The following is a 21,303-nucleotide window of genomic DNA, read 5'->3' on the forward strand; positions in this document are numbered from 1 at the left end:
TTCGAAGAAGGCACAGGTTGAACATTGCGTTATTTTGGTTAGAAGAAGGCACGGGTTGCACATTGCGTTATTTTGGTTAGAAGAAGGCACCGACTGCACATTGCAATATTTTGGTTCAAAGAAGGTACAGGTGGCACATTGCATTGTTTTGGTTTGAGGAAGGCACCGATTGCACATTGCATTGTTTTGGTTTGAGGAAGGCACCGATTGCACATTGCATTATTTTGGTTCGAAGAAGGTACAGGTGGCACATTGCATTGTTTTGGTTTGAAGATGGCACCGATTGCACATTGCATTATTTTGGTTCGAAGAAGGTACAGGTGGCACATTGCATTGTTTTGGTTTGAAGATGGCACCGATTGCACATTGCATTATTTTGGTTCGAAGAAGGTACAGGTGGCACATTGCATTGTTTTGGTTTGAAGATGGCACTGATTGCACATTGCATTATTTTGGTTCGAAGAAGGTACAGGTGGCACATTGCATTGTTTTTGTTTGAAGATGGCACCGATTGCACATTGCTTTATTTTGGTTCGAAGAAGGTACAGGTGGCACATTGCATTGTTTTGGTTTGAAGATGGCACCGATTGCATATTGCATTATTTTGGTTCGAAGAAGGTACAGGTGGCACATTGCATTGTTTTGGTTTGAAGATGGCACTGATTGCACATTGCATTATTTTGGTTCGAAGAAGGTACAGGTGGCACATTGCATTGTTTTGGTTTGAAGATGGCACCGATTGCACATTGCATTATTTTGGTTCGAAGAAGGTACAGGTGGCACATTGCATTGTTTTGGTTTGAAGATGGCACCGATTGCACATTGCATTATTTTGGTTCGAAGAAGGTACAGGTGGCACATTGCATTGTTTTGGTTTGAAGAAGGCACGGGTTGCACATTGTGTTATTTTGGGTTGAATCAGCATTGGTCTTGTACAAATTATTATTTGCTACAGAATGCGGGACTAGTCTTACACATTGAGCTAGGTTTGTTAGAAACAGATAATAGTCTTCCAAAATTGCATTACAAGGGTCAGAAGCAGGCTATACTCGAGAGTACAGAATTAATGATGCCATCAAAGCTGAATTCACTCGCAGTTGACTGAGAACTTTCGGAAGCATCACCCTGCTATGCACAATCCCTAATTCAAACAGATAGGTTTTAGTGAACGATAAAGAGTTTGAAGTTCTGGAGTTGGAGGAATAGAATTTAGGAGATTGAAATAGGGTGCATTGAATGAGAAACACAGATATCAAGATAGACTGCGGAAATCAGCATATCTTTGTATATATACGATTGAGTATCAAGGAATCTCTGTGAATGCAACATCACAGCCTTGAAGATAATAGAACACATTTTAAAATTGTTATGAGTGATCAAAGGAAGAGAGTGGGCATTTAAAGGATTTTGGAGGTCTGAAATTATCTTTGCTACTATGTATAGAGTCACCTTGATAGACTGGGAGGAGGTAGCGGCTGCTGGGTAGGAGATAGCGGTCCCATTCTTGTCATGACATAATCATAGACTGGACCATGCAGAAAAAGCGAAGGAGACAAAAATATGCAAATTGCTGTGACCAAGAACATAGATTATCATGGGCCTTCACCAGAGGCATGCTGTGTTGGTCATCAAAAGCCAGAGCCATGCCCGACTGTCAAAGTTTCAAAACAAGATGAATTTACATTGATTGGCTCTAAAAGTGAGTAGCTATCTAGAAGATTTGGCATGGCTCTAGCCATTAAGGGCCTATGTGTCTTACCACTGGGCTTATCCAGTGAAGAACTCTCTGCCGGACAAAAACATCAGTCCAGACCCCTGATCATCAACATACTCATGTTTGCAAATAGGTAGTGCTTGAAACACACGTTAAAATGCCTACTCCTTGTCAACTTACGCCCAGGTAAAGGTGGGGTCCAGGAAGAATCTGATTAATTGGATAAAGAAACCAAATTTGGAGGCGTCCCTTTTCAGGAGCAAATTGACACAGACAACCGTGAACAGGCAAAATGGCAGAGGGAAAGGGAAAAAGCACAAGTGATGGCTTCTGAGGGCATGCGTAGTGGTAGTGTGATGGTACATCATCAACGGCAATGGAAGAAGAACTCAGGGTTACTTGTTAAAACCGGGCAACTACACATAAGCCATTCAAAATTCTGGGACTATCCTTTCATCTGCCATTAAGAGAGCCTTAAGAAAAATACATTATGGAAAAAGGGCACAAGGTTCAATTATGAAGCAGCTTTCCAGGTGTTCTGAGGTCATATTTTACCGCCTTCAAGTTTTATTACATGGCCTGAGGCAATGGTCTATATTTCCATCTGCCATCTTTTCCTATCTACTGCCTGGTGTGGATCCATACGTTTGTGAAATGGCCACGTCAACACTCTAATATTTCCCTGGGACTGCCAGCACTTCATGGCTCCCTTTAGGCAATTCAAAGCATGTTGTGTGTGTGGCATGCAGAGCCTTCCACTCTACAAGACCAGACCACCGTTCCAAACAGTATGCGGCATCGGAATGTGCTATCACGCTTATTGGCATTTTACATCCACAAACGTTTGGTGTTACCAGGATAGGGAATGCAATACCTGGAACTCTCTTCGCTGTTCAACCTCATCACACCAAAATAGAATCAAACTACAGCTCTGCTCGCTGCTCGCACTAGAGTTGGGTCCAAATTTCCGCAAGATGCTCTCAGGACAAAGTTCTAGCCAACAGCAAATGAGTAGTGTGCTGCTGCTGGCCAGTTCTAGCAAATTATCTACCCACATAACACAGGCTGGCATTTCACCTGTTCTCTTCCTGAAAGGAAATTACACACATATAACTTATTTTGTTAATTAAAGCATTTGAATGGGCACCCTGATAGCAGGAATAGCCAAATGACCTCTCTCTTTTATGTCAGCACTTAAGTGAGAATTAACACAGACAGACACTAAGAGGTCAAATCTGTAACTGAAGGATATACATTAAATAAATACTGTTTTTTGAAATTGTAAGAACACCACTATCGCATCTATGCATTACTCTATGCACTGGAACCCATGTAATTCATGGCTCAGTAGACATCTATATCGGATAATTGATTGTCAATTCCTGCCCGTGATCCTGTGATGTCTACTGTTTTCCAATCAATGTTAATGGTTTCCTGGTGATGCCACCAACTTTATAAACAATTGTACAGAGCTGGGCATTTACCACTCTCCTCCACTAGTAGGAGAGACCAATCACCTCTGGAAAGGCAACCACCTGAATGCTTGTCTATTTCATCATGGTCTGGAGGATTGAGTTGACGCATTACCCAATCTCACTCTTTGCAATTCCTTTCGATGTTATATTGAAGTGAGTACCGATTGCTCTAAACATTTTAGACACATTCTACAGAATCCTGTGCCAATTAGGGAAGACAAGATCCATTATGAAAAGGGATACGATTTAGCAGTCACTTGGCTACCTAGAGGTTGAGGAAAAAGACATTCCCTTTTATAGAAGACCTATAGAAAGTATAGGTATTGCATAGTATAGGGGTAAACATTACTATTCTAACTCCAGGGGGTGAAACAGTAGGGTAAGTGTCTTAAATAAATATAGTCTTAAATATTCTACTATCCCGAGTATGGATAAATTACCTGCAAGTACCTTTCAAGTAAAGGCCTTCAGACTTTATATTCACACATCAACCACAGCCCCATAACTTGATTATCTCTTTCCCTTTTCATGCTCTGGGCCACTCTTCCAATTAGCAGAGGCGGGCATCTGTTTCTTGAACAAAAAAAACTCCTGAGTTCTTGTATAGAAGGTAATTCTCATTCTAAATTCTCTTTTGCAATTCTACACATAAGGTACTATTGTTCACTCAGTATGGAAAAACAGATAAAGTGCTTTCAAACTATGCAAAATCTTTCATATAAAAAAATAGAATGTTCTTTTGTTGGTAAAAATCCCTTTTTGATGGATCTTGCAATTGCCCATTTATCTAGGACACTCAGCAACACAGATGTCTCTGCCCTCCCACTGGAATGTAAAACAGATCACCTGCCTGGGTCACTATCATAAATTTGGAAGAAGTTAGTTTCTTATTTAACAATATCATACAGGGAGCCATGTCTGAAAATCCATGGACCTTCCATTGTTCATTCTTTAAGGAATACATTTCAAAAGGGCCTATAAAGGTTGAAATGTTCTAGTTTGAACCACTTAAAAATCCACATTTTAGGACAGATTCGCGAAGGAAACTTATAGAGAGAGTCTCCGCTCTCGTAACTTGATGATTTGTAAGTTACCTTCGTGAATCGTGTCTTGGTCTTCACTCCTGTCCATTATAAAACCTTAATTGATTCACTCAATCATTCATCCAGTCTGATACTCATGCCCTTGCTTTACAGCACCAGCCTCTAAAGTTGTGTGGTTATGACTGCACTCAGGCCGTTGACCAGCAAAGTAGGACCCAAGTCTCTAGTGATGGTGTCGAGCTGGTGGAGGTATCGATTGTAAAGTCCAGTGTCAGCTGGCGGGCGAGGTAGATAGAGGAAACGAACAGCTGGTGGGCGCTTGCTATTCTGTTCCAAGATCATCTTGTTCACCGCCTCCAGGTACTCGTCAGAGATACGATTGGCATTGGTCGGAAAGTTGGTGAAGGCCTCGAAGTCCTCCTCTTCTGCGTTGGCAGCCTGCTTGTGCCAGTGCAAGGCGGCCACAGCGTCCCAGTTGACAATTTCAATGTCGGCCTGGATGCGCAGCTCCTTCAGCAGCTGCCTCAGCTTCTCCTCCTGCACTGGGCGGGGGCTGGCGGACTCTATGCAGAGGAAGAGGCGGAGCTTGGCCCGCTTCCAGGAACGCACCATCGTCAGGACACAGGCCATCTGCAGCATAAACAAGCTGCAGGTGTCTACATAGCTGTTGCTGTCGGGGCGCAGGAGATTCACTGGCCAAACATCCACATAGGCGCCCTTACCTCCGTGCGCAAACGCCTTCTCCTTGTCGAAGTCTGCAAAGTACCGTGCGAGTACGACATTCTTCAGCATCTTGATGGAGTCTGCAATGATGAAGACATACTCCTTGGCGCACAGCCGCCCTGGGGACATCCCCTTCCGCACTGGTGGGAAGCCGATCTCCAGGTCTTTGCTGTCACTGGTGATGCTCATTGTCTTCTGGGTATCTGTGGCTGGCTGTTCTTCCAAGAAATCACGTGGAGCGCAGCTGTCGTAAAATCCCAGCACAATGGTGTTGGGTCTCATGCCACCTACAGGTCAAAAAGAGCATGACGTTAGCAAAAGGTATCACTTTCTCTCATTGTTCAAAATTTGACTGTCTACCACTGCCCTTCATTGACCATGTACTAAGCCTGCACAAAATATTTGAATTTTATGTTACAAGACATTTATTGCAGATTCACATTATGCAAGCTTACGTATTTTTTTAAACAATGGAGACTTGTTCATGCAGAACATGTTTTGCTGGGAGATATCGTTGGCTCACACCAGTCTCCTGCAAGTTTTTATTTTTGTTGTGAAGTGCACACACATGTGTGAAAAGTAATTACTCTAAAATTTTAATTGCATTTTTTTATGCAATTTTACAATGATTTCTGGAGTTAAATGATATGATTTCTCACATCCCAGGTACCCCCATCAGGGTCCATCTTTAATACCCTTCCCTGTGGTCTGTTATGATTTAATTATCTCCTTTAGCCCCTTAGTTAGTGCTGCTCCCTTATTCCAGCACCACTCCTCAGTAGCAGCATATTGTAATGCCTTTCATTTGGTCTTTCCCATCAGTGGCTATTCCTTCCTACCTCTAAAATAAGTGACCACAAACTTCTCCCAATGTTCCTACCCTAAGGACAGTAGGAGTGGCCACCACCAATGATCTTAAGGCAGACTCTTCTCTTTCAATGACCCCTGTCCCAAAGTTTATCCTCACCAACATTACATCCAAAACAATTCTCCCAAGAAGTCACTGATTGGCTTTTTGAGTTCTTTACAACATGCAACTGATGAAATCCAGTGACCAGCTATCATGGGGAAATGTACCTCAAATCACACATGGCTTCCCAGCTGTCTGTGATGGTCCTGCATAGCCATACTATTCTGTTGGAAAATCTGTAGATTTCTGGGTAATTCTGTGAAATATTTAATTCCATGCCAAGATTTCGACTATCCCTCTCACAACCTGATGTGTGATAGGTCCTGCCCGGCTTTCACAGTCGATAATAGGCACCAGATTGTCCGGAAGTCACCTAATTTCCCAAAAGGTGATTCTTCCTTGGTTTAGCTCTGAAGGGTAGGTTTTTCATGACCTTATGTATGGGGACTGCAGAGTTAAACGCTGGATAGTACGCTCACCTAAGCCGGAGATGAAGAGGAGTTGCTGAACCCCGTGTCTCACCGAGTCCCCCAGGGTCAGGTTGACGAAAGCTTTCACGTTCAGCCTATCCACCAGGTGGAGCCAAAAGTCGTACTGATCCTGCAGTGGGTCCGAAGGAAGTGAGTCTAGAGGAAGAAGTAAAAAAGCATAGTCAATCAGACAATTTCTTCTGTTGCTTGTATGTTACACACCTAAGTGTTCCAGCTAAGGTATTAGGCTGGCTACCGAAAGTGGTATATTGTGCAATCCAGGTAATCAGAAGCATCTCCAACTTTGATCACGCCACCCGCCGCCCCATTACCCCGTACAATATCTGCCCATTAAGTTTCAATTTTTGCTTCTTGCTCATTGGTCTAAGGCCTGGTGAGCATCAGTCAGAGATTTGCAATCTGTAGAGTCAATTTGCAGCTAGTATAAAGTTTCACCAACAGCTACTAAGAGGTGAAACTGTGACAGTGGTTGGGTCAGAACCATAGAATGTGCTTCATCTTGAAGTAAGACCTCTTGCAACTCAGCTCAGTTCTAGAAAAACCTAAAAATACATCGGTTCCCACTGGCTGGTGTTGGTTGTCGAAAATGTTCAGTGTCTTTATACCTTTGGTTTTAAGTGCTTTATAATGCTATTCAAATCCAGATTTGGAAATTTGGCAGCAGTAGCAGCTGTAAAGGTCTGAAAATGTGAACACCCACCAAGAATTGTGCCTAGTAAGTCAGCAGTAAGAGTGATCCTAGTTAGCCCGGAACATTTCGAGGAGTAGAGGTCTACACCCAATGGAAATTCTGAAAAAATGTATACACTTTTCCATACATTTTCTAAAAGCCATCGGTTTTCAAAAGGCACCTTTGAAACATTCCAAATCTATAAAACCCTGCCAACTGTGCCAGACCCTCATCATGGGTGTTAAGGTTTCACTCACGCCAAGATCATTTTGAATAAATGATAGTAAATTTGTGACTTTTTCAGCACAATAGCACAATTTAAATATGTGTTTTTCTAAAAATCCATAGGTGATATCAGAAGTCAATAAAGTAGTCTTTCTACTATCTTTACAGCATTAGTTGGAGCACAATTCCATTCTAACCAAAGTTGGTCTACCATTTTAATTGTACAAGGAATGAAACTCATGTAAAATCATAATTGACAATGTTTGTATTACAAGTATAAGCATTGGTGCACATTGCACTTAAGCTCACACCTATTTAGCAAACAAAGGAGAAACAATATTAAAAAAACACCTTGTTTCAATCAAAGATAAAAAAGAGGTGCCTTCGCCTGCAGGACTTGTAAAACTTTCCTGCTGGACATGCCCTTCTGGACCGGGATAAAACATGCAGCGCTGCCGGACTTGGGTGCCCTCTTCTAAGGGCCTTCAAAAGAAAAAACATCACTGCCTTGGAGAGCTTGCCCTTCCCACACAGGTTTATATGATTAAAAAAATTAGGGGAGGGCGGAACTTGCGGAGTTAAATAAATGCTCTGCAAGATTCAAGCGGAGTTCCGCCTATGGGTGGAAATATGCATGTCACGCTGGTCACTCTGCCGTTTAGCACCAGTAGCATGAGCAACACTGAAAAATCCGCACAAATGGCACCATGTGATGTGGAAGAGCGCGCGGCCATTCGATTTAAGTAAAAAATCTGCTTGAGCTGTAGCAAATGTACTCTAAAAGCAGACCTCTTACAATGACCGCCCACATTAGAAAATGGTGCTTGGGGATGTCAAACCTCGCTCATATTTCTGAAGCCTCAATAAATTCTGCCGCATACCGAGTGGTGGATTTTGGCCAGACCTTCGCATTACAAGAGTAATGCGCAGTCGCCAAATTCCGCCAATTCTGCGGGCGGGATGAAACATTCCACCCACCCCTAATACAAATATAGTAATATATGCAAATTTACAGTGCTACAGTGTTTTGGAGTTCAGGTACACAGACTTTTCTGAAAATGCCAAGTTATTGTTGACAGTTGATGTGCCTGACTCCACGATTACTCGGCAAAGGACAAGGATTTCTTATATTTTATGGATGCACAATCTTGTCAATCGAAAAGCCAAGATGCAATAAACCAATGAAAAGCATGGTATGCTACTCCCAGCAGGAGAGTCTTTCTAAGATCTATGAAGTTGGAATAGCTATACAGTGGATTAAAAGCTCTTGAAAGTGGAACATGAAAAGGATATGGACATTGGAAAGTTGTTTTTTATTTATATTTTATTTTCAAAAATATTTAATAATTCTAGTGATTGTAATTATTGTAGGATATAACTCTTTGAAAAACAAACCTCACAATAGTTCTCTGGAGTAGTTAGGCACCAGATGTAACTGTCTTTGGAAGTACGGTCAGATATGCCTTCCACCATGCTAATACTGATCTACTTTTTGCAAATATAAAATATTGACCTGCTGATGGATCAAATAAGCTCCCTACTCCATTCACGCAGAGTTTCGGCTCACCCAGATTCTCCTGCTCCACGTGGCCAAGGACAAACAAGCCGCTCTTCTTCAGGTCATTGACGAAGGAGATCAGGGGAATACTGCTCCTGGGGTTCGACACCATGAGCAGCACCTGAGGACGCCAGAACTTGACATGGTCCTTGCGAACATCCAGCATTAGGAGATATTTCCGCACCTGTTGAAAGATTGAACAAACACAGATGTCAAGCGATTCCTTGTAAAAAAAAACAGACCAATCAATGATGCTTGTACTGTAACTACCCATGCAACTTCTGGAAATAAAAATGTGCACCAGAGCAATTATGAGGGAACAAACCTGCCTGGTGCTCTACTACAATCCAGGGCCTAAAAGATGTAGCAATGTGTATCCTACACCCATTGGCAAGATTTATTAACCTAGTGGAATCACTGAGGAAGTGGCATGTACTTTGATATATCACGGGTAGTGTTACAAGATTGGGGTATTTACTGCACAAATGGGCAATATTTTTCCAATTGTTGTGAGGAAAAAAACTATTCTAGTGGGTAAGCTAGATTTTTGCATGTATAATTTCGGAACTTGGTGACAGATGCCCAATAAAACCATTTTTAGGCTGCTCTGCCCCCCTGGATGGTTAGTGGGACCACTCTGCACCGGAGGGGCCCATGTTAGATTCCTTTTAAGTCCTGTCATATTCATTTTGTAGATTTAAGTATGGTGGACCCTTTTAGTAATGTTATAGCATTAGACATAGCCAATAATGAAGGTAAAGGGAATGTTGAGTTCAATCTTTTTCAATGAGAAGCCACAATGGTGATTTATAAAACTCTGTATGATTGAAGCAAAAAGAACGTTGCTTTAAAATAAACATAAACATTTTATGATAATATCTGGAAAACCAAAACCACCATTAAACTTTACAATTTTTATGTTTTTATAACGTATACAAGGTGTTTTGTTATTCCAATTAAATTTAGTTAAGAATGTATCTACATTTGTATAGAACTTACGAGGAAGTTGAGTCAGTATTATAGAAGGGAAGTAACAAATTTCTGGAGCAATAGCCATTTTTATTGATTTAATTTTCCCCCACCAAGATAGATGTAAGGCGGACCACTTATGAAATTTGTCTTTGATATGTTTAAGAATGTATTCACAAATCAATGTCATTGATTGATTAAAGCTGCAAGAAAATAGGATACCAAGATATTTGGTTATTTTAATGCCATAATATCACGTTGTTGGGAAGCATATCAGAGGTACAATGAACATTCAGAGGAAAAAAATCAATTTCATTAGTTTATAAAGTATAACCTGAAATCTGAGAGTAATTTTGAATTTGATGTAATAGAACAGGAATGGAAGTGTCAGGATTATTAATATAAACTAGTACATCATCCGTATAAACTGAAGTATTTATAGCAATTTAATAATAAGGCCTTCTATTTCAATAGAGTTTTTGATGGCAGTGAGTAAAAGTTCAATAGAAAGGAGAAAAAGCAGTGGTGATAAGGGGCATCCTCGTCTGAAGCCTCTAAAAAGGAAAAGATTACTAGAGATTTGAACATTATTGAAAAGTCTGGTGTAAGGACTTGAGTGCTGATATCATGCGAATAGATGAACTGCCAAAATTAAATGCAGACGAGGTACGAAATAGATACTGCCAATGGACTTTATCAAAAGCTTTTTCAGCATCCAGTACCAGGACTCCGAAGGGAAAGGCCAGATGGACCAGCTTCAATCTCATGGAATAATAATATAGTATTGTTCACAGAGTGTCTATGTTTATGAAAACAGACTGATCAATATGAACGACAGTGTCAAGCACAGAGGCCAATCTGGTTGCAATTTTTTTTTCCACATAAAGCTTACAGTTCTGATTACTTAAAGATATAGAGTGATAGTTTGAAACTCTAGTGAGATCTTTGTTGGGTTTCGGGAGAACTATAATCAGGGCCTCATTGAAGGACCCAGTAGTTGATTCTGTAATACTAAAGTGAGCAAATATTTTGAGTAAATAAGGTAGAAGGTGAGGAGAAAATTCCTTATAAAATTCAACAGTGATACTGTCAGGACCAGGAGATTTAAGTGTTTTAAGGAATTTAATGCCTGACTCAACTTCTTCTAGAGAAATCGGTAAATCCAATTAATCTATAACTGAATGAGGAATTTTAGGTATCCCACAAACCTCCAAGAACCTATCAATATGGTGAGTATTAGTAGATGGAGGATTACTGTTTATATATTGAATAATAATCCAAAAATGTTTTGATAATTTCTTTGTCAGTTAGTGCAATTTTATGATTGAACCATGAATTGCCGTCATCTGAATTTTATCTTTTTAATACAAAGATAATTTGCTAGTATCCTTCCAGACCTATTAGCCCTGAAACTAGATTTAGCCTTATTATTAGAAATGTGAATGCCCACCTCTTGCTTAATAGGGAGATTACTTATAACAAAGATGTTGTTAGTGTATTTTGCATGTCATATCATTAGATATGATAAAGAGGCATTCATGCGTAAGTATTTGTTTATCCAAATCCTTAATTCTAGAGTTAAATGACTTATTATCATGTGCCGTAATAGGTATGGTTACACCTCAGACATATGATTTGAATGCACCCCAATGATTTACAATTGAGGTAGAGCCTTCTGGATTAAAAGTAAAATAGTCCAGTATTGGAGAAAAAAGTTTTGGTTTATTATTTTCATTAAGGGCAACATTCACATTCAAACGCCATCTAGACTGAGGTTGTTGAGTGGAGTTAATTTGTAGAACAAAAAAAATGAGCGCATGATAAGAAATATCAATAATATGAATACTAGGGTTTAAAAAATGTCGCACGTCAGTTACATGTTACGAACGATGCATTCAAAGGTATTGTAGTTTGCTCAGCAGGCCTCATGACAAAGAAAAACATTTTGAAGAGATTTTATATGTATTATCTTTTGAATAAATAAACTTGGGGTCAGATTACATAAGGATTTCAGTGGTGCACAAACCCAAAAAGTGAATCCTCCTAGGTGGTACTTATTAACCCTGGGTGAAACTTGTGGAATTCCATGTGTAGAAATTATGCAACATGCCAAAAAACAACGTAAAATTTTGTTTTATACGCGAAATACAATTCTGTCATCTCGTGCCCAAATCTGACACAAAGCGGCATTACATGCTAAATAAAATAGCACAGAAATTATGTATTCAATTTGTGTGACTCCTGTGCTCCCACGATATGTTTACTTGAACGAAATCTTGTTTATGTGACATAACACAATAACTTCATTTTGAGCCTTACGTGTAACAATGCTAATGGGGTAGCAAGCGCTATATAAATGCAAACCCTGTGCCCCTCTTTCTTCTACCCCTCCACTAACCTTCTCTATCTAAATAACAGACGTACAAATCCACCACTCAAATCACTTTCATATTTCACTATACTAATTCACCACTGATCCTTTATGGGTTCTGGAGTAGCGTGCTACTCACCGAAAAAGCGCTTAGACGCCTCGTCAGTGGTAGTAAGCGCTATATTAATGCAATTACATTACAATACAATGTAAAATGCTGGAAATTCATACAAGATTACACTGTCATAATGGAAATTTCACCCGGGCTAAATATTATATACCATACAGTGGCAGGAGGATGGCTTTGTAGCATTATTAGAGGTTCTCGTCATGATTGTGAAGATTCTATAACATATGGGGCCTCATTTATGAGAAATGACGCATCGCTACGTGAAAGCAGCGATGCGTCACTTCTCAGTGCGCACTCCTTGCGACATTCCTGCTGCGTCATATTTAATGTATGACGCATCATGTCGCAAGGAGTTACTAGTATTTCTGACGTATCTGTAAGCGCAAAAGTGGCGCATTGCTGGAGTGTGTCACAAAAGTGACGCAACTCCAGCAATGCGTCCTTTCACATGGGGCAAGCCCCATGTGAAAGGGCATGCGTCAGTCTTACGCCTGCTGTGAGGCAGGCGCAAGATTTTGACGCAACGGCGACCTAAAAGTGACGCAGTGAAATCTAATAGATTTCACTGCGTCACTCCTACGACCCTTCCTTGCGTCAATACGCCCCCCTTGCATACATTATACCTGGCGCAGGTATAATGTGGCGCAGGGGTTTACAAAGTGACGCATCTACCTAGATGCGTCACTTTGTAAATATGACTCAATAAGGTGCATTTTTTACACCACTGGTGAATCACAAAAAGTGACGCACCGGCGGCGTAAATGTGACGCATAGCCTCATTAATGAGGCCCATGGAGTCTGGGTTTTTTTTTTGCTGTGGCGCCCAGAGTCACATGATGCTGAGGTGGGCTGTCGCCGGCGCTCGAGCCGTAAGCCCCGCACTCCGGAGTCAGCCGCTCTGGCCGCTAAGCTACACCTCTTCTAAATAGGCAGCATAGGGAGTGAATTTTGAGAGAAGTGAGTGAAAATAGAGTCAATGGCTTGAGAATGAACCCTGGTGCGCCTCTGTGTCCCCACTACCTCACTTTAGACGGTGAAGTAGCTGCCGCTTCAGCTGTGCCACTTAGCACCAGGTGCGTGGCTGCTCCGGGTCCCACAATGACTCCCGTCTGGCACTTCACAGCTATTAGAACGATGACACTTTATGTTTAACTGGCGCTGCTGGGAACCAGCTGTTCTAGCTTTTAAGCAGAAGCTCTCAGGATGGCGGCCACTGTACTCATTACACCGCAGGAACAGCTTTATAATGGCTTTTTGAAACACTTGTGAAAGGAAGATAAACCGTTTTTTTTTTTATATATATATATTTGGAAAGCTTTTCCCCTACATTTATCTTGCAGGGGTCAGCTACCAAGCTTCTAATTTTGAAAAAAGCACTTTAGAAGGGCATTGCCCTGTTCTTGATCAAGGAACTTATTGGGGCGCATGTAAACCCCGGAAGTTATCAGGACCAGGAAGTAACACTTCCGGCTCTAGCCATTGTCAGGACCTGGTCAGCCCAAAGGGTGACTCAAGTCGCACGAACCTCACTTTCTTGTCCTGGGGCGGCTCTACGCTCATTGCGGCCCTGGGCAGGGAGCATAGGTAGGGGGCCCCGGAAGAGGAGGTCCGGGCGGGGCGGAGCCCCCTGGAGCTCAGGAAGGGGGTCAGGGTGTTTGGAAGTGGAACAGAGCCGGCAAATCCCTGCCACTGGAGCCACCACGCAAAAATGTATCCATCCTCAGAGGATTATTATATTAAGGATATATATTGGCACGGCGGCCCCTGGGGTTTGGCGGCCCTGTGCAGGTGCACAGCTTGCACATGCCTAAGGCCGGCCCTGCATGAGGACAGGTAAGTACCATCTTGTAAAGATATTTGGTGACATGACATATAGTCAGGATCGGATTCTGGAAAGGTTGAAGATAAGATGAGTACCACTCTGTCCAAGAAATTAACCACATCTAATATTTCACACCAAGTGACAATATAGGTTGTGGGTGCTCCAAATAAAAGTACACAGAGATAATACTTGTTTATGGTGTGTAAGTTGTGTTCCTCTTTTTGGACCGCTAATATGGCCTGTTGTATTGGAACAGTGGCAGTGCTTAATGGAAGATATTGTTATGAAATGGAAAAGCTCTTCCTTGTCAGGAAAACATAATACAGTATGAAAAGATATACTAGAGAGGGCACACTTTGGTGAACCCCCTTTCTTCCCCAATACCATCTTGCAAAGGTTTGGAGATCACATAATCTCCAGAGTCCGAATCGCTTTTTCTAATGACCAGCGCATTGGCTACGATGCCTCAATCAGCTGCCCTACAGGGCTGCCTTACTCCATCCACCGGGGAAGGCTGGATTGGGTATGATGGTTTCGCCAACTTTCATGGCCAATCATGAGCTCCCACAATCAAGCGGTCAGACTGTACTGTTGATGTTTCAGACCCCATGGCAGAAGTTGATGTCAGTTCCGGCAATAGACAAATCAACCAGTGATTGAATTCAGCCAACATCACTCCTCTAGCTTCTGATACTAAAGGACCATTGCATATGCCATCATAGAAAGTACAGACAACGGGGCGGCATTACTTAGTACATATTCAACCATAATCGCACCGCCATACCTTGTCTCACCATTTTGGTATGCATCATACCTCTCACTTCACAATGTTGTTGTCACACTTCAACACATCTTAACAAGCTTTGCTCTTCCTCTTTTTCCCCTTGTGGGCAAGGTGCTGCGGCCGCCTACTGACCTTTGCTGGAGATGGGACCTGACAGTCCTGGACGTGAGGTGCGGCGAGCAAGGCTTCCTGTGCCAAGTGCTCCTGATGACCCGTGGACTTCGGGGTTGCTGTCCTTGGAGCCGTCCCGCTGTTTCTCCGGCTGGAATGGTGAGATTGGGGAGTGCCTAGGTCCCAGATTGTTGAGATCAGATTGGAGGTGGGCAGCGCCCACAGTGAGCTTTGCAGTGTGTGCTGGGCTGCTGACCATGGGCCTGTGAGGGGCAACCCTTGTGAGCTCCCCTGCCTGGTGGAAGATGAATTGCCGTGCCTCGCCCGGTGGGACAGTTGTGGAGCACGGGTGGCGACAGGTGCTACTGTCCTACCAAAGTACCTGTGGTGGTTTGACGGCCTATGGGGGCCCTTGCCACCCTTGCTAAGACTGTCTGTTGGTGTGTGGATGAGCCTTGAGTGTAATTGTTCACGTGGGCGGCTGGGAGGTGCCACCCTTGTGAGCCCCACAGCATCTGGTAAAGGTGGAGGACGGGGGCCTGCGGCTGTTCCGGGCCTGGTAATTGCTTGGTAGCACTGAGAGTACCTATGGGGGCCCACCGTTGGAGCATGAGTGGTTTGGGCCTGGGATTGTCTTGACCCTGCTGCATGCTGTGAAGATGCTGAATCCATGGCAGCCCAAGAATTTCTCTCCAGCTGGTGGGATGCCCTCGTCCCCAGATGGGAAGTGGGCCGGTGGGGCCCATTGTGCAACCTTGAGGCTACCTTGGATAAACATTTGGGCCAGTTTGAGTGGATTTTCCAGGCTATCCTGGACACAAAAATTACCTGAAATCCAAAATAGGTGCGGTCTCCCTGGAATGTGGCCTGCCCCACGCAGATCGTGTGGTGGAGAGGGTGGGTGACACTGAGTTGGCCCTGACTACAATGCATGCAACGCTGCAAGAGCTACAATCGCAGGTGTGCAGGAAGAGGGCTGATGTCTCCTCTTGCTGCGGAAGGCAGAGGATACTGAACGATGCTTAAGGTGTAATAATGTCCGCTTTGTGGGTTTCCTGGAGATATCCAAAGGCCCTAATATGGAACTTTACCTTGAAAAAATGGTTGATGGATACAGTATTGGATGGTATTATTCCAAAATTATTTTCGCTTGAATGGGCTCACCGGCTGCAGGGATGAACTCCCCTGCCAGGGGTTCGACTGCGGCCCATGATTGCGAAGTTAATCAACTGTAGAGACAGATTTGCTTCTCTAGCTCTTCCACACGAAGGGCCCCAGGCAGTTTGAGGGCAGCGCCATTTCTATTTACCCGAATTATACAGCAGAGGTGAAGAGGCGCTATAGTTCCTACACGGCCTTGAAGCCTTAGTGGCAGAGCTTAGGGGTGAAGTACTCTCTCTTCTCCCCAGCAAAAGTTAGGATGATTGATGGGGACTGTACTCACTTCTTTCAGATTATCGAAGATGCCTGGACCTGGCTGCATGCCAAGGGACTGGCTGAGCGGCCAGCGTTGACCTGGGCTCAGAGAAGTGGCTGACCCCACGGTTGAACCTTCAGCGTTCCAGGAGGTTGCAGAACAGGCTCTTGTCTGAACTGGCACCTAAAGAACATGCACAAGTGGTGGAGGAAGTGCTGTAGCAGTCCTACAACCCCTTTGAGGTCCATCGAGTGGATCACATCTCCGACTCCAACTCGATCTCGGTTGACACTGTGGTTTCCGCCAGTAATGAGTCTCATGGTTCGGCTCTGACTCCATGGCTGGTGGATGACTTGCTCTAATGGAACGTTGCCCATTCTGAGTGGTAATCCTTGTGTCTCACTTTGTGGGCTGGTTGACCTCTCTGCGATATTTCGGGGAATGAGGACAGGGATAGGAGGAGGGCATGTAGCACATGGGGTTTGGAGGTTCCTTACCATGGACAGTTGCCTCCCACACCTTCGATCACTGTAATGGACTTGAGTTCTACATTTCAATCTGTAATTCTTTTATGCATTTTCTGAATGCATGGGATGGGGCAATGAGGTTTTTGCTCAGCCAGGGGAGTGGGGAGGGGCTTGTTGTTTCTGTTGGGAATTTGAGCTGCCCATATACAGTTGCCTTCTAGTTAGTCACACTGTTGTTCCTCACTCACTCACTAGGGGAAGGAAATGGAGGGCCGCCTGTGGGAAGTCTAAGCATAAGTGGGTCATGACCTCCGCCCTAATAATGATGTTACACATGGTATAGGGGCACACTCGACAGGAATGTGACCCCATAATACAACCTCCTAACCTGGAACATGAGGGGCATGGCTACTACGGTTAAGTGATACCGCATTCACACCAACCTTAAGTGAAGACACACGCACACCACACATGGCATTCTTGCAGGAGACACATGTGACGCTGACAGAGCTTGGTCGGCTTTATGCGAAACGGAGGAGTCAGGAGTATGGCACCAAGGTCTTGGCCTATCCCAAGGGGATGCCTGGCTGGATAGTCCCAGGGGTGCTATTTGCGCTGGAGTCTCACAAGGTAGATCCAGAGGTCAGGTATGTTGTGGTGGAGGGACGTCTTCGCGGTATGCCCCTTGCGCTCTTGGCTATCTATTCTCCTAACATGGGGCATTCCACTTTCATGACCTCCTCACTCCGGCTCTGTTGCATGATCCTCACCCCCCCTACTCTATGGGGCAGGGATTTTAATTGTGTACTGGATGTGCAGATGGACCATTTGGTCCCATTGTTCGAGGAGGTGACCAGTCGCAGAGGCATGTAACATTTTTGGGACTGGTCGTTTAGTCAAAGGGTATGCGATATATGGTGCCTCCAGCACCTGGAGGATAGCAAAGACTCTTTTTATTCCCCGGTGCATGACATTCACACTCGTATGGACCTTTTCCTGAGTAGCGACTATATCAGCACATTAATACTCCGTACGTTATACCAGGTGCCCATATTGTCTGACCAATGCCCGTTTTTGATGTCGGTGAGATGGGGGCACGCCCGCTCTCGTGTACCGACACGTAAACTTCAAACTGATTTGTTTCTTGATGCTCCCTTCCACATAGGTTAGGGTGAGCACCTGCCCATGTACATTGAGCATAAGGATGGCACTTCATAATTTAGGGTGACGGAATGGAATACACACAAGGCAGTGGTGAAGGGTCATTGTATTGCAACCACGTGGCCAGTCCGTCAGACACTCCGCAGGAAAATATAGGATAAATTGCAGGACTTGCATCACCTGGAGAACAAGCAGCGCTGGGACATTGATAGAGTTGCGCACTTGCACCAGGCAAAGACAGAGCACTGGGAATTAGTCATGTGATTGGGGCATCTTGATTACAAGCAATATCGCGACAGGGCAGTTAGGATGCTCTCGTCACTGGTTTGTACTGACCAATTGTGGCCTCCCACAGGGGAGATTTGATTGAATGGGGGCGCGGTCTTAAATACCCCAGAAGATATTAATGAAGCATTTGTGGATTTTTATCACTCCCTGTATGCACTCCCTGTTGGTCTCCTGGGCCCACATTGCACGGCTATCTACGGGGGCTGCCACTACCCTACCTGAACCAATTGCAGAGATCAGATTTGGAGGCACCTCTCTTGTTGGAGGAGATCCGTATGGCCATCTCCAAAATTGCTCGTAACAAGACTCCGGGCATGGGTTGCGTCCCCATAGAATACTATGCAGCTTATAGTGTTACCCTGTCCCCAAATCTGCTTGTGTTCACTAATGAAGTGTGGGAACAAGGCCATCTTCCGGGCACATTGTGGGATGCCCCATCTGTGGTACTATCAAAACTGGACCGGGGCACCTTAGGTGTTTTTTTCCTACAAGCCGCTATCACTGCTGAACCTTGACTATAAGATATTGGGGAAGGTCCTCGTGAATAGTCTCCTCCCCATAATCAGTACTTTGGCTCAGGTGAATCAAAATGGGTTTATCCCAGGCCATGGTACTTCTGTGATAATGTCTGTCGGCTTCTTCGGTTGAGGAGGGCGGACCAGGGGGAGTCTGTGGCGATGTTGCTTGATATCGAAAAAACGTTTGATACTGGGACTACTTGTTCGCGACACTAAAGGAGATGCATGTGGGTCCAGCATACCTGGCTTGGATCTGGGTCCTGTATGGATATCAGATGTGAGTGTTAAGACTAGTCCCGGGCGTAGCAGGCGGATTTGCTCTACGCGGAGCTCCACGGAGTTGCCAAAAACTCTGCTCCCCGCCTCCCACCGCCCCCGCAATAAATATGTTTTAACTAAAATGTACAATTAAAGTAAATTGAAAGCGGACTAACCCTACTGCGGCATCTCGGACTGCCCTCCTCCTCCTCCTTGCCGTAATCCCATACATCATGGTAGGACTACACATGCGCAGTCCTACCATGACACATGTATAACGTAGGTGATTAGGTAAGTGCGTTTTTAGTTTACTTGAATTGAATACATTTTAGTTACAAAATATTTATTGCGGGGGCGGGAGAGACGTGAGGGTTCGGGGCTGAACTCCGCTCCGCTGTCGGACGTTTTGCAGGAACTTCGCGTTCTCCGCGAAACGCCGAGTATGCAAAATTCCCCAGTTCAGTGCCCAGGGTTAGATAAGATGGGCAGCTGATATCTGGCATGTTCGACATCCACCGAGCCACGAGGCAAGGCTACCCTCTGTCGCCGTTGATTTATGGGGTACTAAGTCATAGCAGGGTTCAGGCTGGGATATCAGGATGTGATGTACTGATGTGGAACGGTTAGCACTAGGATTGGTTGCTGGCTGAGGGGGCTAATGTACATCCGAGCAGAGACTAGCCCCTCTGGGGGGGTGGGTGCTGGTTTGGGGGGGTAGTCCATGAATGGTTGTGAGTGTGTGGTTTGTGCATACTGTTACAATGGTGGATGTGAACATGGGTTAAATTTGCTACTGGTACTCTCAAAGGGGTTGCTTTTGATTTGTAAGATATAAACTTAATGAAAAAATAGAAACAAATATGCATGGTGGCCATCTTGGAATGTGTTTTTATAACAACAAGTCACTTTTTAAGATGTCCACTAGTTTGTGACATTACAATGCACGGCACTGCAACCAATGTGGAGTGGTTTCTCGAAGAAAACACATTCTAAGATGGCAGCCGTTGCATGCATGCAAGTCACAACGCACTGGTGGCCATATAAATATAGTAATTAAAACTTTTATTTACTCTTCCAAGATGGCTGACACCCATTTAAGATTTATAAAATTCACTATATGTTATGCTACACAGAAGAAGTAGTAGCTCATTAACAGTATTAAGGTTCATGGCCCTCACTGAAATAATTGTAAAAAATAAATACAATTAAGAGAACAGTGAGGACATGGACCAGAAGAAATGACTAGTGAGGAAGCGAGAGACGCGTGTAGCTGTTTGAAGCTATAATAAATACAACAATGAGGCTGGACGGAGGAATGAGGTGGGCAGCTGCAGATTTCCGGGAGAGCTTGGGCTGCTCCTAGAAATACGGGGACAAAGCTAGAGTAAAGCTATGTTCCCAAGTCGAAGGTTGCAACTCAGCCAATTAACCCCTTCCGTGCTGATGACGGAACCACTCCGTCCCGAGCCACGGACGCGCTCTGCTGGTGACGGAGTGGTTGCGTCATGGCGTGGCCGCCCCTTCCACACTTAGGAATTCCGCGCCTGCGCGGGGCATTCTATTGAGCGGGCGGGGCATGACGGAACCACTCTGTCACAAGCACAGCGCGCCCGTGGCTCTTGACGGAGTGGTTCTGTCACGAGCATGGCGGTGCCACGTGACCCCCCTCCCCCCCAGCGGAATTACCGCCGCGGCCAAGTGGTTAAAGGTGACGGTACAGAAGAAACACACCAGGGGTGGGAGAAACACAAGAATAGGAAGGAAAGCCATCCAATAAAGAGCAGAGGATTGAGATAGACAAGAAAGTCATCCAGTCATGAGCAAGGGGCTGAACCAAAGCCAACTCTATCTAGTGTTGTATGCAATACTGTCTGCGACAGAAAGCAAGCCCTATCTGTCGCTCCACCACAACAAAGGGTATTGAATCTAAAATATTTGGAATGAAACTGCAAGCTTTGATCAATGCTACTTTATGCAGAAAGCAAACCTTGACCTACTGCATTTCAATCAGTTTAGATGCGTTGCGAAGATTGCATGAAAGTGGACAGGGTTGGATTGGGATTAAAAATGTGCCCGGCACGGTAAAAAAAAAGTGGCCCACATTTGCATATTGCCTTTCCGCAAAACACTGCTTTGGCGAAATTATATAAAAAAAGGGGGGGGGGATGCACGGATTAGTTTACACTGGTGAAGCACAC

At 44.2% G+C, this 21,303-nt stretch overlaps 1 protein-coding gene across 1 annotated transcript in view; it reads right to left on the minus strand.

Moving 5' to 3' along the window:
• Positions 1-3,581: 3,581 nt before the first annotated feature.
• The window catches only part of LOC144790700 (solute carrier family 12 member 9-like), a 525,473-nt gene continuing 507,751 nt past the window's right edge, over positions 3,582-21,303 (minus strand). Inside the window, exons 11-13 of the mRNA XM_078665423.1 lie at positions 8,819-8,993; positions 6,345-6,491; positions 3,582-5,242 (exon numbers count right to left, since the gene is read on the minus strand). Coding sequence (XP_078521549.1) covers positions 4,395-5,242; positions 6,345-6,491; positions 8,819-8,993 — 1,170 coding nt within the window. The 3' untranslated portion in view covers positions 3,582-4,394. The remainder of the gene's footprint in view (positions 5,243-6,344; positions 6,492-8,818; positions 8,994-21,303) is intronic.

Source organism: Lissotriton helveticus, chromosome 11 (assembly GCF_964261635.1).
Source record: "Lissotriton helveticus chromosome 11, aLisHel1.1, whole genome shotgun sequence".
NCBI lineage: Eukaryota > Metazoa > Chordata > Amphibia > Caudata > Salamandridae > Lissotriton > Lissotriton helveticus.